The sequence below is a fragment of the Podarcis raffonei genome, chromosome 3 (assembly GCF_027172205.1).
Source record: "Podarcis raffonei isolate rPodRaf1 chromosome 3, rPodRaf1.pri, whole genome shotgun sequence".
NCBI lineage: Eukaryota > Metazoa > Chordata > Lepidosauria > Squamata > Lacertidae > Podarcis > Podarcis raffonei.
The window spans coordinates 67,768,890-67,788,886 of NC_070604.1; the positions used below are offsets into that span (position 1 = coordinate 67,768,890).

At 43.8% G+C, this 19,997-nt stretch overlaps 1 protein-coding gene across 1 annotated transcript in view; it reads left to right on the forward strand.

Annotated features, from left to right (window-relative positions):
- Positions 1–229: 229 nt before the first annotated feature.
- The window catches only part of PPP1R14C (protein phosphatase 1 regulatory inhibitor subunit 14C), a 42,669-nt gene continuing 22,901 nt past the window's right edge, over positions 230–19,997 (forward strand). Inside the window, exon 1 of the mRNA XM_053382158.1 lies at positions 230–699. Coding sequence (XP_053238133.1) covers positions 436–699 — 264 coding nt within the window. The 5' untranslated portion in view covers positions 230–435. The remainder of the gene's footprint in view (positions 700–19,997) is intronic.

Consider the following 19,997-nt stretch of genomic DNA (forward strand, 5'->3'; position numbering starts at 1 on the left):
ACCTTGGGCAAAGCTTCACCTGATGAATTCCAGCCTAGCCACTATGCAGTCACGAAGTGGTAGCCCTAATGAAGCTTGCTTACTTAAAGGCACAAGCACTGGCAACGGGGAACGTTGGTAACCCCAAGAAGCGCTCGAGGGGGGCGGGAATCTGCCTGACGTCAGGCGGGCGGCGAGTTGCGCCTTTAAGGCGCTCTCCCCGCCCCGTTTCCAGGCCGCCGGACGCCCCGCCCCTCCTTCCAAGGCTGAACCGGCGGCGAGAGCAGCGCGATGAGAGGCTGCGAGCTGCAGGTGCAGGCAGGGCTGGCAGCACGCTCTCGCACGGCGGCGTGGCGGGCATAGAGCACCTCGGCGGGCAGCCGTAGCAGAGACCCCCGCCAGCCCGAGACCCCAGGAGGATCGGGTCTCCCCGCGCAGCAGGGGCTGAAGCAGACCATGTCGGTGGCGACCGGGGGCAGCGAGCCGGGGCCCGCCGCCACCGGAGGAGGCGGAGGGAACCGCGTTTTCTTCCAGAGCGGCGGCGGCTCGTCCCGGGAAGAGTCGGTGGCCCCGTCGGCGGCGGTGGTGCAAGTTCAGCAGCAGCAGCGGCGCCACCAGCAGGGCAAAGTGACGGTCAAATACGATCGCAAGGAGCTGCGGAAAAGGCTCGTGCTGGAGGAGTGGATCGTGGAGCAGCTCGGGCAGCTCTACGGCTGCGAGGTACTCCTGGCTGGGGAACTGATCCCGGGAGGGAAGGAGGGAGCCTTCGGGGTGATTGGGGCCCGGATCCGAAAGGCAGGAGGGAAGGGCGCCCCGTCGAGGCCCCCAGACACACCCCACAGCCCTCAGCCCTCAGCGGCTCCCGGCTGGCCGGAGAGCGCCCAGCAAGTAGGAGCTACAAGTACTTTAAATCCGCCCTCCCCGCCTCGGGAAGCGGCATCCTGGCGAGCAGGGAGGCTGAGCAGCTCGCTGCCTCTCCAGCGCCTTCTACAAAACCGCTTTCCTGATTTGATCGCATTATTTTAAAAATTAACCTGCATGCCATTTTTAATCCTCTCATTTGCATATTGGGGATTCCTTTTCATCACGGTCGTTTTATAAATTGCACCGGAGTGTGAAGATCTCCCTGGCTGAGGAAAACGCCGGGGATGTGTGTGTGCGTGTGTGTGTGTGTGAATCTGAATGAAGCCACCTCTAAATGACATTCCCGAGTTCTGTCTCCCCTTCAGCTTCGCCCTCTTAAGGGTGTGTGTGAGAGAGAGGGGGGGGGGAAAGCTATGCAAGATTCCCACTTCCCACAACCAAATAAAAGGGCACGTTGTTGCCCCTTAAAACAAATCCGTGTCTATTTTGCCATAGGTGTGCTGAGTGGGGGGTTCTGGGTGTTCCTGCATGCGGCGCTTCTCCTCGGGATCATGTGATGCTCATTACCCTCCGCGCTTCTGCCTACAGCGGCTTAGCTCAAATCCTCGGCCGGCAACGCGGAGGAGCGCGCTCACTTCTATGAATGGTTTATTTGCCTCTCTCTTGGCTCAAAACCTCACCAGCCTGCCATACCACGTACTGTTGATAATGATATTCATTAGTGTACGCGGAGCTGTCGGTTTGCTAACCTCTCAGTGTGATCTCAGATCGCAGGTTTAAAGTGCAAAGAGATGGAAACTGTTTTAATATCTGAGGCCAGGCTTAATTTGTTAGGCTAAGTGGGCTCTCCGCTTTCGGATAATGCGTAAAATGGGGAGGACATCGCAACCAGTGAGTGCTTCTGTCAGGCTTGCATACTAACTAGAGGTCGTATGTTACTAGATGTTTCTGTAAGGAGAGGAGCATGGGAGGTGGAGTGATTAGATATATTTTTAAATCGTGAGTGTTGCCTACCTTAATCTTGTCTGTAGTCAACTTAGTGCCAGAGAAAAAAAATAGATCAGTGCCTTTGGGGGTTCATTTCAACGGAGTTGGCAGTCCTTTTCTCCTACAGAGAGTGTTTCATGTTGGAGTTTGGTGGAATGTGTCAAGGCTTGTGCTTCGACATGTTAAATAAGAACGTTGCTTATTCCCTTACTTGCATGTTGGGAATTTTCCTGGTGAAAGAACAGTGAGTGACAGTTCAGTATGTATAATGGGGAAAGCAAGAATCTCCTTTCCTCAGGGATGATGAGTTCCTAAGGAAGCCAAGTGCTCATCAGGTTAGCAAATAGTATCTTGCACAATTTATATTTGATTGGAAGAATGAATGCTTGATTTCTAGCAGGATTAAATTGCTTTTGGACTTACGTTCTTTTGACTTTGCTATGATAGTTAGCTTCTGTTCAAATAGCAAATTGGGGAAAGAGTGTTTGTGTTATTTCCAACTATAAGTTTCTTAAAGAATTAAATGAGTAACTATATTACCTTCAGGAGACACCTGAAGGCAGCCCCTGTATAGGGAAGCTTTTTAAGGTTTAATGTTTTACTGTGTCTTTATATATGCTGGAAGCCACCCAGAGTGGCTGGGGCAACACAGTCAGATGGGCGGGGTACAAATAATAAATTATTAGTATTATTACTATAAATAACAGCTGGGAAAGGGGTTATGATTTAGATCAACACCTTGGTTGTTTGGGAAATGGAGACTTGCAACTCTGCACTATTTTCCCAATGAAAATTATCCCCCACTCTCAAGCTGCTATTTCCCCAATACCTTGTCAAGGGGGACACAGGTATCATACCTGTAATATTGTCCTATGAAACAAAGAAGCTTGTGGTTGATTGTAATTGGGATTAATGGTTCCAAGGTGGGGCAAAAAAAGCCAAAACTCCTTTCCTCATCCCACCCTGACCCCCATGGTCCAGATTCAATTCTCTTTTCCTCTCCCAAATTTGTGTGCTGTTCAGTTGTTGTTGCTTTCAGCAATTTCAGAAATTGACTATTTACAGACCTCCCATATCTAGTTCTAGTGATGACCTTGGAAGCCTAGTTGTCATTGAGGTGGCAAACCTGAATCTCTGCTGAAGTATTTCAAACTCAGGGTGAGAGCTCATTGAATGTAACTCCATACAAAAATCCTGTGGAATTAGAAAACTTAAGTTAGGGCAAAGGGTGGTAGCCTAGTCAATTCACTGACATGCTAGTGTTTTGTAGCAGCTTATCTCCCTGCTGCAATGCTCCATGTGCACACACTTAAAGAACCCCCTTTTTTGTCTCACTGAGGGCCAAAGTGGAGGTAGTCGTGATTGTTTACACATTCAGCATATTAATGGATAAAGGACTACTTTTGTCACAAAAAGAAGTATGCTGGGACAGAGACTTGAACTCTTTACACTTTGCCTCACAATAGTTTCAGGCACTTCCCTGCCTGTTTCACTCCAGTACATGAGGTGAACTTGGCTGGAGAGAGCAGTCATTGAATGAGAGAAGGGTAAGACATTGGGGGAGGTTCAGAATTGGACACCTTCCCTCCCTGCTTAATATGTGAATGAATTAAGCAGAAGAGCCTGGTTGGATCAGGCTGAAGGCCCATCTAGTCCAGCATCATGCTCTCACAGAAGCCTGCAGGCAGCACCTGAGGGCAATACATTGGTATCTTGGGTTACAGACGCTTCAGGTTACAGATGCTTCAGGTTACAGACTCCGCTAACCCAGAAATAGTACCTCGGGTTAAGAACTTTGCTTCAGGATGAGAACAGAAATCGTGCAGCAGTGTCAGCAGGAGGCCCCATTAGCTAAAGTGGTGCTTCAGGTTAAGAACAGTTTCAGGTTAAGAACAGACCTCCAGAACGAATTAAGTTCTTAACCCAAGGTACCACTTTATTGCTTTCTCTACTTGTGATCCCCCAGCAACTGGCATTCAGAGGCAAGCTACCTCTAACAGCGGAGGTGGAACATAGTCATTGTGTTCATTGTAACCAATGATGGTCCTCCATTATGGCACTCCACATGTAGCTATTTCTATAGCATCTAGAAATAGGCCAGAAAAAGCATTTGGGATGAATTCTCCTCTGTTTTATGTTCTAATGGCTTCTTGGGCATCTAGCCTAACTAGTATAAAGAATTAAGAACCTGAGGGCAGGCTTCATTAGTTTCTTGCAGCACACATCAAAGGAAAATGTCTAAATATTAATGCAGTGTAGAATATACATCTTCCATTGTTTTAAGTGAAGTGTACTGTCGTAGCTGGAAGAAGCTTTGTCAGTAAATTGTGCCAATTTAGATTTTGTTCTGATGGTTTTGACTTATTGGGTGGAGCTGCATAGTGCAACACTTGCACAGCTTGTCAGGGGCGTTATTCTATACAGCTATAGTTGAGTTAGGTATGGTGTTCAGTGCTTTGGCAAGACTGGTCAAGGAATCACCTGAAGTCTGCAAGATGTGAATGTGAAATGTTGCCGTGTCCTTGCCTTCTAACTTGAGTGCTTCTGTTCAAAGTGCCAGCCAGCCTCAATGATATGGAAGGTTCAAGTGGGAGAATTCATGTCTTCCTGCCCCACCTTCCACTAAAGACTCTGTGGCTCTTGGGGGAGACATTGAGTGTTGCTCATTCCTCCTTTGATCGTTTTTGGAAAGTGTGTTTAGCTCCTTTAGGTGCATCAAGGCAAGTGGTAATTTTACTGACCGTTCGGGTTATAATAAGAAAAGTAAAATATAAATACAGTATATAATTAGGGCATAAGCATAATTAATTTCAGAGACAGGAAATGACTTTGGATTCATACATGTGTTAGGTATAATTATTGTAAAATAAATGGTTAATGAAGCTGCAAGTTCTTATGCCTACAGGAAAGCAAATCCTCAGACAGATTGTGATGATTAAATGCTCAAGCCAGAAACTTGTTCTGATTTCTTCTTCTTGCCATTCTCATGGGGGGGGGGGAGATTGTAAAAACCTATTCTATTCCAGATAATATTTTCAGCAAGAAAGGTAGCATTAAAGTTGTGCACTTTTAACATGTTGGTGCTTAAATAAGCAAGTTCTTAAATCTGAAAAGTTCACGTGTGTTATTGGCAATAACACACATTTGAATATTTGGAGCCTCTGAAAGGATGAGGCTAGAAAAGTATGCTAGAAAAACCTTGTTGATACTTGTAAGATCAGCTTGACTAGTCCTCTCATTATAAAGGTTGCACTTTGATTTCTTGGATCAAAAGTAAATACTATACATTTGCTAGAATCTGATCAGCCCCAGGCTTGCATTGCTGGAATTGGTTTGGCCCAGCTGAGCTCCATACAGGCACTGGCACCCACAGATCATGAGATGGTACATGGGAGAATGTGTGAACGGGTGAGCATTCCGGTGTAAGAGTTCTTCACTTTGTCCCAGGTTAAAGGTAAAGGGACCCCTGACCGTTAGGTCCAGTCGTGGCCGACTCTGGGGTTGTGGCGCTCATCTCACTTTATGGGCCGAGGGAGCCGGCGTACAGCTTCCGGGTCATGTGGCCAGCATGACTAAGCCGCTTCTGGCGAACCAGAGCAGCGCATGGAAACGCTGTTTACCTTCCCGCCAGAGCGGTACCTATTTATGTACTTGCACTTTGACGCGCTTTCAAACTGCTAGGTTGGCAGGAGCTGGGACCGAGCAACGGGAGCTCACCCCGTCGCAGGGATTCAAACCGCCGACCTTCTGATCAGCAAGCCCTAGGCTCTGTGGTTTAACCCACAGCACCACCTGCATCCCTTTGTCCCAGGTTAGGCAGAACTAAAAGTTAAGCTTACAGATCATAGACATGGTAGCTGGTTTATAACACTGCGAAGGCTTTATCCAGGCATTGGCAAACTCGGCCCTCCAGATGTTTTGGGACTACAACTCCCATCGTCCCCCAAGATCCGGAGGGACCCACATCCCCAAATCACTTTGTCAGTTCAGGGAGCACACCTGGATGGACTTCTCAGAAGGGCTCTAAACCAGAGGCAAAACACTCCTCCTGGTCTCAAGATGCAGACAACAGCTAGTATCTCATAGAAACCACTTGTGGCCACGTTAAAGCAGTTTCCTAGATCAATTGTTCCTGGTGGCTGCATCTGGCCCTATTTGAGAAACGGTGGCTTAGACAAGATAAATGCACTGCATTGCAAAGCAAGGCTGATGACTAATGTTGCGACTGGCTAACTTTGCCCTCCAGAATCTTAAGTGCAGGTCATTCCTCTTAATAGATTGTAGTGGGTCTGTGGATCACTCACGCAACACGGCTCCTAGAAGCTGCAATTTTAATAAGGTTTAGTTTACGACAAAGTAGTTTGCAATAAAGCTTGCAAACAAAGTGATCTTTAAAGCTATAAATATTTTCTGACTTGACTCTTCAGAGAATGGATCATATCTGGAAAGTGTTGGGTAAAGACTTTAAAAGCATTCTTTATGGTGCCTGTTACTTTAAAAATCTTGAAACCTGATGTGAGTGAGATGATGATCTATATTTAGAACATAAATAAATCATTATTCAGGGAACCCTTGTCTTTTCTATTTTTAAAGTAATGGATATGGTAAAACAGAAGGAAGTGATTTCAGGATGGCTAGTTACTACAGTAAGAATGCAACTTAATTACTACAGGAAAAGGAAAATGTTCAGTTCAGTGTGTATATGCCCCCGTCTGATCAAAAGAATCTTGAAACTTGATGAGGTTCATTTTTAAGCCAAGTCCCAAACACAATAGTGTGTGTGTGTGTGTGTGTGTGTGTGTTGAACAGGGTCACATCAGAATACATATCAGCCTGTTTGTTCCAGGGACTCTAAATGGATTGGCTTGATAGAAAAAAGCAATCTATACTTCATACATTCATCATTGTCTAGCATACTGAGGTGGGATTAATATACAATAAGAGTGTTCATATTGTAGCTAATAAAAGTGGAATATTGAAGCCACTACAGGAGAACTGTGTTGCTCAGCCTGCTAGCCAAAGCATCATGGTGAATTATATTTGGGGCACTGCTTTGCTGCTCTGGGAGCATTTGGCTCCTTGCTCTGGAGATGATGGTGTGGAAGAAGGGCTCATGGGCAAAGTCTGCCAGTCACTGTTGATAGTATGGAGCTAGAATGGACCAATGGTCTGACAGCTATGGCAGCCTCTGAAGGTGCATTTTTACTGCTGCTTTGGAAAGTGACACCACTTGTCACATTTTCCGCTCTGGGCAGCCCATCTCTACCACGATGCCATCCTTTGTGGAACTGTTAAAATGCCACATGAAATATTTCAGGAGAAATATGCTTCTCTGTTTGATTACTCAATTGGGTTGAAATTATGCTTTAATTGCTTTATTTTAAGCTGCTTTTAGGGTGTATTCCTAAGGGCCAAAAAGTGGCACATACAATTTATTTGAAAATTAATAAAAACCTCTTATCCCTGAGGAAATGAACTTGCAGTGGCTGAGAAGATGAGCAGGACACCCACACTTCTATCCAAGATACGTATTATTTTTGTACAGAAGCTCCAATAAAAAGACCTCTGCTGGATCAGACCAGCATTCTACATTCTCATAGACCAACAAATAATATTGCATGCAGACATGTATGAAAATAGGAGCTGCGCTGCTCCGGAAAGTGTGCTCATCATTCTGTTAAGTACACAGTCTCCTCTTGAGGAGCAAACTCAGAAGGGCGTGTGACAACTTTTGTCAGTCGGAAGCAGAATTATTAATTGCAGTATTTATCTCGCCCTTTCTCCAAGGTAGTGTATATCACACTCACCTTCATTTTGTCCTTGCCAAACTGTCCTGTGGGTAAGTTAGGCTGACAGAGCATGACTGTCCCAAGGTTACCCAGTGAGCTTCCTGGCTGACTGGGGATTGCTCAGCAGTCTAACCCCTACCCGCCTGTGCAGTGTACTGACTGACTGAGCAGCTAGGATATCACAAAGGATCCTCCTACTGTTGAACAGTCTTGTGGCTTATTCTAGAAAGGGGGGGAGTTGGACACCAGATGATAGTGCAAATAATTCTTTTTGATAAAGGGGAAAAGGCACAGGGGAGAAGGGCAAAACTGACAAGGACATCATCTTTTGGGGTAGAGACAGGTAAGTGTGTCTTTTGAAGCATGAAAGTTTGGAAGGCATATTCACAGGGGTAAAAAAACAAAAACCCACCTGTGTTGACCGCTATTCTTATGTGCAGCTGTGTATGCCCTACATTTCACACCATGATGTGGGATTTTGGTTTGACTGGGTGATCTTTGGGATTCTTTCCAACTCCAGAGCTCGAATTTGTTGATAGTCTTGGTAAAAATGCCCATTTCTTTCCCTTTGTTCAGGAGATTAGCTGATGGCTGTCAATAGCAGGCTTTAGCAGTGACTAAGAAAATAGCTCCAGACTATTTGGAGAAGAGAACCATGTCTGTCTTCCTCCTTTGCCTGGGGATGTTGTTTTTAACTCTATATGTGAAGGCCTGGCAGTTTGGCAGAAAGGCAAATGGGAGCTGAGTTGGTTTTGGAAGCGTTTTTGAGGTGCTGGTTGTCCCTGATGTGGCGCTGAACATTGGAACATAGTAGAGCATTTTTATCCCATTTATTTGTATATAAGCACAAATATTAGAAAACACTGCTGGCCTCATTCCACAGTAGACTCAAACTTGAGTAAGCACTATGCTCCTGAAGCTTCTCACCACCCAGAAATTGGGGAGCTTGTAATAACATGATTAGTTTGTTGGATAATTCATTATTTCACGTAGTGCTCTCGCAAATTGTATATCTGTGTTGATGACAATTAACTTGCAGAAATATTGTAAACCCAGTTTCCAGTCAAAGTTGAGCACATACTTGATGAGCTCCTGGGATATAAAAGTGCTTCACTTTGAATCTAACCTTGTTAGAACACAAGGTTGAAGGATAGTGTCTTGGGGCCCCTCCAGATATCCTGTTTATTGCACATTCATGATGATTTGTGCTTACAGTGCTACTGGAGTCATTACACGCAGTCCTGCTCTCAGTGCTATTTGCACATGCAAAGGTTTTGGGATAGTCACACTTCTTCGTTTCCATTCGGTGCATATTCTGTAACTTCCACTGAAATCCCATCTCTCTTTATCAGGGCTTTTTTTCCAGCCGGAACTTGCTGGAACTCAGTTCCGGCACCTCTCGGGTGAGCACCATTGCCATTATAAGAGAACAAGGGAGGCCTTCATGGTGAGTCTCGGCACCTCTTTTTCCAGGAAAATAGCAGACCTCTTTATACCACAAATGTTTGCTTTATTTTTATGGCTTCTTTTGTTGCTCTATATCCCCTCTGAACAGCAGCAATGTGGCTGCACTGTGGAAGTATTGCTGAACAGCTAAAGCAGGATAAATCCAGCACTAATTCTCTGTTATTGTGTCGAGAAAATGTTGCAGGATACACATGTAATAAAACAGGTGGGGAGGGGCCCTTGATTTAAAGACATGATACTGAAGTGGGTAGGGAAATGTTTTGTTCAGGTGTTGGGAATGTTGGGCTCTCCAGGTGTTGCTGAAATACAACTCCCATCAGCTTCAGCAAGCATGACCAATTGCCCGGGTTGATGGGAGTGGGAGTTCAGCAATATTTGGAGGGTCAAAAGTTTCCCACACCTGGTTTTGTTGGGCATGTGCTTCACCCAGCGGCGGAGCAAACCAGTTGGGTGGTGTGGGTGCCCTGCGCCAGGGGGCGGGGCCAGCCACCTGCAGGGCGGGGCAAGCTGGGCAGGACACTCCGCAGGGCCTCCGAGGAGTCTGCCTGCCTCCTCCCACCCAGCCGCCCTACAGCTGAGGGGGAGGCAGTGGGCGGACTGTTTGGGGCAGCACGGAGCCTGTGGGTGCCCAAGCCATCATGTCACTCCCAGGAGAGACACATGGCTTGGGCACGTTGCAGGCCCCGAGGTGAGTGCTGCCCTGCATTTTGTCACTCCCCTCAGTGGTGACGCCTGGGGAAGCCCACCCCCATCGCCCCCCCTTCCACCGCCCCTGGCATCACCCACTACAACGTATTTTCAGAGTCTGTGCCAAAATTGGAGTAATTGGAGGGTCTCCTTGCACCCTCTTGCAGGTAAGAAAAGAATATTTTTTGGTGTACTGTTTCAATACATGAAAAGAGTTTAGTTGCAGAAACTGAAGTGATTCTGAACAGCATATTCTGAGTCAATAGCAGACAAATTGCCATTTGTGCAGATGTGTAGGCTTTTCTTACACCTACATTCAGAATCCAAAAAACTCATGAATTTGACTGGATACTACAGATTCTGTCATTCAACGTTTTGTGCTTGGGGAGCAAAGCTTTTTGTGACCGTTCATGTAAGATAAACAAGGAGGCAGCTGTCCAATTCAAAAGTATATGATAGAAAAGTGATTATTGTAAAAAGCATATGAATATTTTTTATCCATTATTTTTGTGTACTTTATCCAATAAGTATTGTATTGAACTGTTCTCAGTTGGCAAGACAGGGAAGGGGTTAACTAAGCCAACAAACTTAAAGTCCCCTCAGGAGTGGATACTCCTCCCAGTTTCAGGAATTATTTACTGTCTGCTTCTTCAAAAGTAATGTAAGGACAAGGGAAGCAGTATGAAGGAATGACAGTAATTGTTTTATGGGCTAGTAAGGGTAAAAAAAATGTTGTCCATACCTGGTTACCACAGTATGTGAAATGAACAGTTTTTGTTGAGAAACTGTGTCCCAGATTAAATCCTATTGACTTGTTTGAAACAAGCGCATACTCTGAGGATCAAGCTGGTTTTTGCATAACTCCAGGGTCGAGGCAGTGGCAGGGCAAGTGCTTTGCATGTAGGTCCCCGATTCAATCCCCAGACTCTGAAAGACTAAAACCCTGGATAGGCACTGGCAGTCAGTGCAGACAATACTGAGCTAGATGGATCAATGGTCTGCCTCTGTGTAAGGCAGCTTTCTATCTTCCATCTCTTTGCTAGCAGACCATCATGCTGGGTCCTGGGTGTTTTTTTGGTGTGCTGCTAAACCAGGCATAGGCAAACTCCGGCCCTCCAGATGTTTGGGACTACAATTCCCATCATCCCTGACCACTGGTCCTGTTAGCTAGGGATGATGGGAGTTGTAGTCCCAAAACAGCTGGAGGGCCGGAGTTTGCCTATGCCTGTGCTAAACTGATGAAAGTCTTCAAGATGACATCTTAATACATATGCTGTGGCAAGATCACGATTAGACAAGCCTTCATTTCCCTGTTCATACAGCATCTGAGGGTGGCTCCAACAGTTAAGCTATGGATATGTATGTAACATCTGGAATTGGTGTCTGCCATGTTAAAAAGCAAGTCAACAGCTCTTTAAGTGAAAACTGCCGAAATCACCTGCAACCAGTCCTTAAGTGGCACTTCATACTGAACATATTCCTCAACACTGCTGTTATAGATTGTGGTGAAATCTGCTGAACTAGGTGTAGGTCTACTTCAAGTAGCAAGGTTCTCCAAGTTGACGGCATTCTTCAGACTTGGAAGTGGCTGTCAAAGCTACTTAACCCATGATTAATATTGGATTGAGTTTAAAGCATGTATTTCCTCCTCTGGCATTCGGAGCATGGCATGCAAGAATGAGGCTATGCAAACAGTATAAATGAGTGGCTGCAGTTGTTCCCTAGATCAGAGGAGTATTTCAGGCTTGATCAGTCTCTAATGAAATTATACTATATTGTATATTCTCCATGTTGGGAAAGCTCCTTCATAACATCATCTTCTTCAGAATACTTGCTCCAGGCTGCAATCCACTCATTCCATTCTTCTCTTCTCTTCTCTTCTCTTCTCTTCTCTTCATGATGACCCTTCACCTGCCAATTGGGGTTACAGTCCAAGTTTGGGGAAATTAAACCTTGGTGGATTATCTTTATTTAAGAAAGGTTCATCTTGTACTGGGGTAGAAAATAAACATATACTATGCATAGCTCGTCTCATCAGGCTATATATATATATATATATATATATATCTGTTTTAAAAAATGTACACACGTAAATAATAAAACATAACATGACTGACAAAAAAATGGGTCACTAGGAGGGTAAAATACTAAACATATTATTTTACAGTGCATAATAATGAGGTGATGACAGTAAACCAGTTCATTGAATTCTTCCATAAATCAACTTGGAAAACACAGAATGATATGCAACAGGCTACTTTCTGTATGTATAAGAGTAGATTAGAGGAAAACTTGGGGATTACATTCCTGTACTCTCCAGCGATGGGAATCCTCCTCACTGCACAATTGTCATCCTCATGGCATAATTTAGCCAGCAGAAGTCCTAAAGCGATTTATAGAAATTACATACAATATATCATCAAATAATGATTAAAACAATTTAATGGAGAACAAATATTCTGCAGTTTGTATTGCAGTTTCATCTTCAGTATTTGGTATGTAATGAACCTGAACCACGAAAATATGATAATACAAACATTAAGAAATCTAAACATGCAAATACACTCTTTTGGGGAACATGTACACTAAAGTTATTCTCTAACAAGATACAGGATACCAACTCTTATAAGAAAGAGATGAGTTACATATTGTTGCTCACCACCCCAATATTTGAGCAGTGCAACATTCAAAAGGGATTCCAGGCAATTACCCAGGGTTCTTTTTTCCTTCAGAATGCAATACAGCGGAGACCGTAGTGTCTTTAGGATGTATGGTTTATTTTCACATATATACAACCTGAACATACAACATCAACATCAACAGCCCGAGAGGATCTTGTTCTCCCAAAGCCCCAGCATTGGATTCAAGCAGAAATCATACATCCCTCTGACTTTCTCTGACTTCCCAGTCTGCAGCCCCCCCCCCCCGCTTCTAGTGCACATTACTCAACTCTCAGCTCTCAACTCTGCCTTTGTTCTTCTAGTTACAGATAGGTAGCCGTGTTGGTCTGCCATAGTCAAAACAAAATTTTTTTTCCTTCCAGTAGCACCTTAAAGACCAACTAAGTTAGTTCTTGGTATGAGCTTTCGTGTGGTATCTGAAGAAGTGTGCATGCACACGAAATCTCATACCAAGAACTAACTTAGTTGGTCTTTAAGGTGCTACTGGAAGGAAAAATTTTTTTTGTTTTGTTCTTCTAGCTACCCATGAGTTGAATGAGGGGCCCCTTCCCGTTTGTCTTCTCATGCATAGCCCCTTCCTTTGTTCCCTTAATGGCCCATTACCTGGCCTATCACCTCACCAGGCATCTATACCATGAATGAGAAGGAGAGCCAGGCATTCTGCCTACTACTCCCCCCGAATGCTTGCTACTTCTTATAACAAACTAAGGTGTTTTGGCATTACAAATGTTGTGTTAGCATATCTTGAGAGCAGATTTCATTGAAGCTAAAGAGGCTTTCAAGTAAAGGCTTCATGTGATACTGTGAAATGAACATTTTCCTTTCAAGTGTTGTGTCTTCACAGGCTTAATAGTGAATCAACATAGGCTGTATGGCTAGATGTTAATGGCACCCAAGTGTGTGTAAACTCATTTTGTGACCTACTTTAAATCTGGCTTGTAGTGTTTTTCCATCTCCTGGAATTTCATTCATGTTAGCCAATGACTGATGTATTAATATTTATATTTGTCTGCACCTACTTCAGTGAATGCTTCTCACCTGACATCTGCTGTGCACTTCAGAATTGAGCTGGTTGCTATGGTTACCTACAGTCCTGGTTCAGAGGCTGCATAAACAGTATGTCGCAGGCCTTTTGCAGCATTTAGGGTGGGTTCTCATGTACTAAAATCCTCCCTGAATTTGCAAAATCTAAGTAATTACTGGCCAATGGCCAATACCTGGACATAGTTCTTTAGCAGGTGGTCACAGACCAGATCCAGGCGCTCTTGGAGGAAACTGATTTTCTAGATCCATTTCAGTTGGGGTTTAGGGCCCAGTTTTAGCACAGAAAGTGCTTTGATTGCTCAGTATGATGACCTCTGTTGAGAGAGAGAGAGAGACGGGAGAAATGTGTCCCTCTTAATTCTCCTTGACCTCTCAGCAGCTTTCATACCATCAACCATGGTATCCATCTAGAGTTGCTGTCTGACTTAGGGGTGGGTAGAACTGCTTGGCAATGGTTGTGGCCCTACTTTGGATGGTCATTTCCAGAGGGTGATGATTGGGAAGCGCTGTTCAGCTCCATTGAGCCTTCAGTGTGGGGTTTCTCAGGGTTTGATTTTACCCCCCCCCCCCGTGCTGTTTAACATCTACATGAAACCACTGAGTGGGGTAATCCAGAGTTTTGGAGTACATGGTCAGCAATATGGTGATGACACACAGCTCTGCTTCTCCTTTACATTGGCAGGTGTGGCAGTGGATGTGCTAGACCTTTGTCTTGCCTCAATAATGGATGGGATGAGAGCCAACAAACTGAGGCTCAGTCTAGATAAGACTAAGGCACTATTTGTGGATGGTCAGACTGGGTGGATGGGAGGTGGCCTGCTCTTGATGGGGTTAAAACCATTGGAATGCTTTGTTACATATCTTTAGGCACCAGGCAAAACATTTCTCTTCTCCCAGGCTTTTGACTAATTAAACAATCTATGGCCTTTTAAACCAGAGAGGTATTGTTTTTGTTTGTTCCTGGGTTATGTATCTTGGTGTTTTTATCTTGTATAAAAATTAAATAAAAAATGTACTGAGAAATGCCCAATCCACTTGCTTTTCTTTGTGGTATTTGATAATATACATTGTGTCTGTCATGTAGTGTTGGCAGCAGATCAACGCTGTGTGACAGTATGTAATGTTTTGCAATGGTTATCCATGCCTAGCATATTTGGTGATACCACTGATAACAGCAAACAACTTTTAGAACTCATTAGCTACTAGATCAATTTCAAGTAAAGCTGTAAATGTTAGTTAGTGTATTTTTTTCAGTTTGTCCTATTGACTTCCATTCTGCTGCAAGAGAACTGCTTGCACTCCCTATTTCTGTTGCAAATATGGGTTTTGATGAAATATTAGTGGTCTAGTAGGAGGTCACCTTTGACTTTAAGAAAAATCTGTTACACTTATACAATGTTCTTGTTTTTGTGTGATTGTATAAGGTAGGGTGTGGTAGCCCTTCCCATTGGCTATTTAGACAAAGGCATTTGTAAACATTGCAGTTATGGTTAGGCATTTGCAATCAGCCTTTGCTTTTGAATAACTGCTCTGAAAATTCCAGCTTTGATTTTAGTAGGATGAGCATCTTTGTAGGATCTGGACAAGTATAAACTTAGATCTATGTACTGCAGAAAAGTGAAGTGGGGAGCAAAGATGCTAAATGTATTCCGGTCCTAGGTTGGCAACATAACAGCATTTTTACACACACATCCCTGCCACACAAACACACCATCTTCCTAAAACTCTAGCTAAAGTAGCACATACAGGTAGAACTGTATTCCATGTTCTCTTCATGCTTTCTTACCATTAGCATGGTGCTGAGTCTTCTCTGTGTTTGTTCCCCATTTGTGGGAATTCCCTCTCTAGTGAGATGCATTTGTCTCTCTCATTGTTAATTTTCAGAAGGAATTTTAAAAACATTCCTGACTACCTGGGCATTTGAGACTTGAAAGATGCTGTTCCTGGCAGTGCTGAAAGAAGTGGCTAAGAGAATGTGATTGTTTTTAATGATACTAATGTGTTTGCCACCCTGGGCTCCTTTTGGAGAAGGACTGGGAAATAAATTGAATAAATAGTAATATGACATTTAAGGTATTTTACAATGCTCCCCTAACATGCCAAACGAGTCTCATCTGCAATCTGAAATGAAAATAAAATATGAAAAGGCACAAGCATCTCTGGTGGTGGAACATGGAATAGAACCGCTGTCTCATTTTACCTTACTGTTTTTTTAAAAAAGATTTTCATAGCACTCTTCATCATATCGAACTTCATGCTGGTGTAGAGTGCAAAACAAATTTTGAACAAAGTCCACATACTTTGATACCTCCATAGATCTCTGGGTCATAGCCAGGGAAGGATACATGTCTGGGGAAGGCTGTGCAAGGTAGTAATTTTTAACCTTTTCAGACTTAGGACCTACCTGTAACCCAAAACATGCATTTGGGAACCCACTTCTTCTTCCTTACTTTTTTTAACCCTATATTTGTATGATGTTTGTAATGTTGCTGCTGTTGCTACCGACCTTAGATCAGTCCATGACTCAATCATGAGTCTCAACCCAATACTTGAAAAGCAGTGGTCCAGGGAATATTCAAGTCCATCAAAGTTCAGCTGTGCTTTTTAAAATCAAAATTAAAAAAACGCATGATTAGCAGTGGCATGCAATGAATTTTTTCACAGGGGAACAGTGAGGGCCAGAGGCAGCAGCTTGCAAGGATGATTGTGGGGCGGGGGCAATGATGTCATGCACATGAGCAGCACACGTCCCTAAGCCAGGCAGAAGATTTGTGGGCTTTGGGAAAGAGGTGCCATACCTCTGACAGGATCCTGGAGCCCTCCTGCCTCCTTCCCAAAGGCAGGCAGGCTTTGGGAAGGTGGTAGGAGGGCTTTTGGACCCTTTAAAGTATCACACCTTCCTCCCAAAGCTGGGCAGAAGCTTCCTGGACTTTGGGAAGGAGGTGCCAGGGGAACAGTTAAAAGTGCTACCCAATTCCTCTTATGTAAACCTGATTCTAGTGATAGTCAACAAGCGTGAAAGCAGTGTGATGCTTGATGAGCACGCTTGTATTCATTCATTCATTCATTCATTCATTCATTTTTATTACATTGTTTTAACATCTTAATTTTGCTTCATATACTTAGATTTTTGTTTTTGTTTCCCAGCCCCCTTCCCAAACTGGCTATAACATGCGCATTCGCATGCACATGCACACACTCGATCGCATGTTTGGCAGTTGAGGATTGAAAAAGCGCCATGCTCTGAAACATCTTACAAAAGCATGTTTTAACTATACTTTCTGCAAAGTGCTTGTGAACTGTGTCAGATGTTCCTCCTTTGGAGCCCACCCACCAGGCCCATAGCTTTCTAGGTTGCTTGAAACTCCTCTTTCTTTTTGTGCTAACAACACATACCTGAAACAAAAATAACCTGGTTAAAGCAGACATTTTTTGTACGTAATGATTTCCTGTGTTTCAGAAATAGGCACAGTTACTAGGGAAAGCTGCACGACTACTGTAGCAGTACTCAGCCAATTGCAGAGTAGGTCAGGCCAGTTTCTCAATACTGTAGAAAGTTACTTAGAAATTGATATAACTTAGTTTACCTCAAAGGACGCATGGACAAAGGCTAACATTTATTAACAACTGACTTTGTTTTCATGCTTCTCAGTGAGAAAGCAACTATGTACAAAAATGGAAAATGAAAAGACGGGAGGGGGCGCCACATAACTCGAAAGGGTGGGGTGCCTCAAAGATGTTCCAGTGATGGCTCAATGATGGTCAAAACTCCTGGGACCCTTGGACAACTGATTTAATTCATTCAAAGGAAAGCCAAACTTTTCTTCTACAAGAGTAATTGCCGGAAGATCGTTTTGAGTCTAGGAACCTCTCAGAAATTGGATTAGTACTGCAATGTAAGCAGCTTGTCCCTGAAGGTAAATAACCTACCCATTGGTCCATGAGAAAAAGTAATTCATTTGTTTCTCAAAGAATTAGCAAGGATCATTCCCTACTGTTGACCAAATGTTACTAGTCTGAGTAGATATTACTGGGCTAAATGGACTAATAACATGACTTGTTATAGAGCATGTTTACATGAGGCTGGTGCTGGGTAGGCTGATGCTGAGTTCAGAAACCAGGGCACTGTCATAGAGAAGGCTCTGTCCTGAGTTGCCACCCCATGGGTCATACACATTGGCACTGTTCGTGGCTTTAGTACACCAGTATCGAAGCCTTGAATGGTGTGGTAGCTTACAGGGAGTGCAGTGCTTTCAGGACCAGTGATGTATGCTCCCACCTAGCTACCCCACTCAATAATCTGCAGCTACATTTTTCAGTGGCTGCAGCTTCTGGACTATCTTCAAGGGTGGCTCCATGCTGAGTGCATTGCAGTATCCAGTCATGAATTAGAACCTGCTTGAGCTACATTCTTTCATTTGCTCAAATTTGCTCCCTTTGTCAGTAGGAACGCTGTAATCTTAAATAGGGTGATGTGTTGAGAGACTAATAACAGCAATTTTCCTTTCTTCTACCGCCTATGCCAGGGGTCAACAAACTTTTTCAGCAGGGGGCCGGTCGACCGTCCCTAAGACCTTGTGGGGGGCCAGACTATATTTTGAAGGGGGAAAAAAGAACGATTTCCTATGCCCCACAAATAACCCAGAGATGCGTTTTAAATAAAAGCACACATTCTACTCATGTAAAAACACCAGGCAGGCCCCACAAATAACCCAGAGATGCATTTTAAATAAAAGGACACATTCTATTCATGTAAAAACATGCTGATTCCTGGACTGTCTACGGGCCGGATTTAGAAGGTGATGGGGCCGGATCCAGCCCCCGGGCCTTAGTTTGCCTACCAAAGGCTAGCCTCCAGAACAGGTGTGAGGAACTGTTGACCTTCCAGGTGTTGGTGAACTACAGCTCCCATCATCCCTGGCCATTGGCCATGCTTGTGGGGACTGATGAGAGTTGTAGCTCAGTAACATTTGGAGGGCCGAATGTTCCCCACACCCACTCTAGAAACTTAGACCTGGCTTTCTCTAACCTCATCTGCATTTCAGGGGGTTGGACTAGATGATCCTTGGGTCCCTTCCAACTCTAAGATTCTGTGATTCTAATTTAATTCAGCTAGGTTCTCATAGCTTCTGCTTTGCAACATAATGTTGCCAGCCCTTCCAGGGAAACAATACGTCTCTAACAGTCGACTTGTTCATTGAGCAATGTACATTTGGAAGATTTAACATTTAAATTGAATTTCATAAGGCACTGCAATACACCACATAGCTTGGTCAAATGTTGACTGGGCACTTAAATTAGTTGGAGTAGAACAATTCCTTGGAGATCAGTTAGCCTCCCATTCATAAGTCTGATGAACATATTAGGAGCACTATGAAGGCTGAAGGTCATACCATTGACCTTATTATAAGCCTTGTCTGTTTTCCCTTTATCTTTTGCATGCATCACTAGCTGCTAATCACCTTGGGTCTGGAGAATGGGCAAGAGATTCTGAGAATTCAGGGTAAAAGATTCAGGGTATTATTCTTCTCAGCTGCATCCTTGAATTGCTAGTAATCAGCACAAGTGGATGCAACCACCTTTCTCTCCCCCCCCCCACCTTAAGTAAGATGGATCTTTCCATGCTGCAGTTTATGATCAAGTAAACACACAGTCCCCAAAGACCTGAGTGGATTGCTAATGGGAGGATTTTGAATTTTAGCATTGTGCTCAGGACTTTACAGAATGACAGCACAATCAGTGCCTCCTAGTGAAAATCCTCTTATCAGGCTGTCTCAACAGGATTACTCTGCGGTAACTATAAGCTTTGCTTTTGACTTAAATGTTAATAGGGTAATTGTAGTTCTATAATAGAAAAAATGGATTCAATCTCCTTTGTGGTGTAAACCTATTTCTACCTATGCTTCAAATGACAGGCTTAATTACAAGCTGTTAGGCCCTGTCCCTTTCTTCATAGACACATAGTAGTAGAAGGCATGGGTCTGTGCATTGCGGCATGTGTGAATCAGGACAGTGTTGTGCTCCACACTTGTTTGTGGTAGGGCCAAATTAGCTTGTCCTGGCTTCTCCCTCTTCTTCCCACAGCCCCCAGTGTGTGTGTGTGCAAACTACTGAAGAGTTTACACCAATGTTGGAACTGGCATCATTGCTGTCTGTTTTCGACTTTTGCCCTTTTAAAATGGAAGGCAACAATGTAAAAAAACAGCTAAAACCTTAAGACAAAACATGATATTAATGTTCTTCTCTGCAATGTGCAAGAGAGAAATGTATAACATGCTTACATTTTGAATTTAGCTCCTAGCAGCATCTGCTGTTTACTTCCCAGGCAAAGTAATTAATAATGATCTGGCAAGATTTCATGCTGTTGAAAAGCTTGATTTCGTTCAAGAGCCAAACATATTATCTTCTGTGGGTTTTGATAAGCAAGAATTCTGAATCATGTCTAGAAACTTCTTTTTGAATAGTTGGTTAGAACTTAGTGCAATTTTAATAATTACAC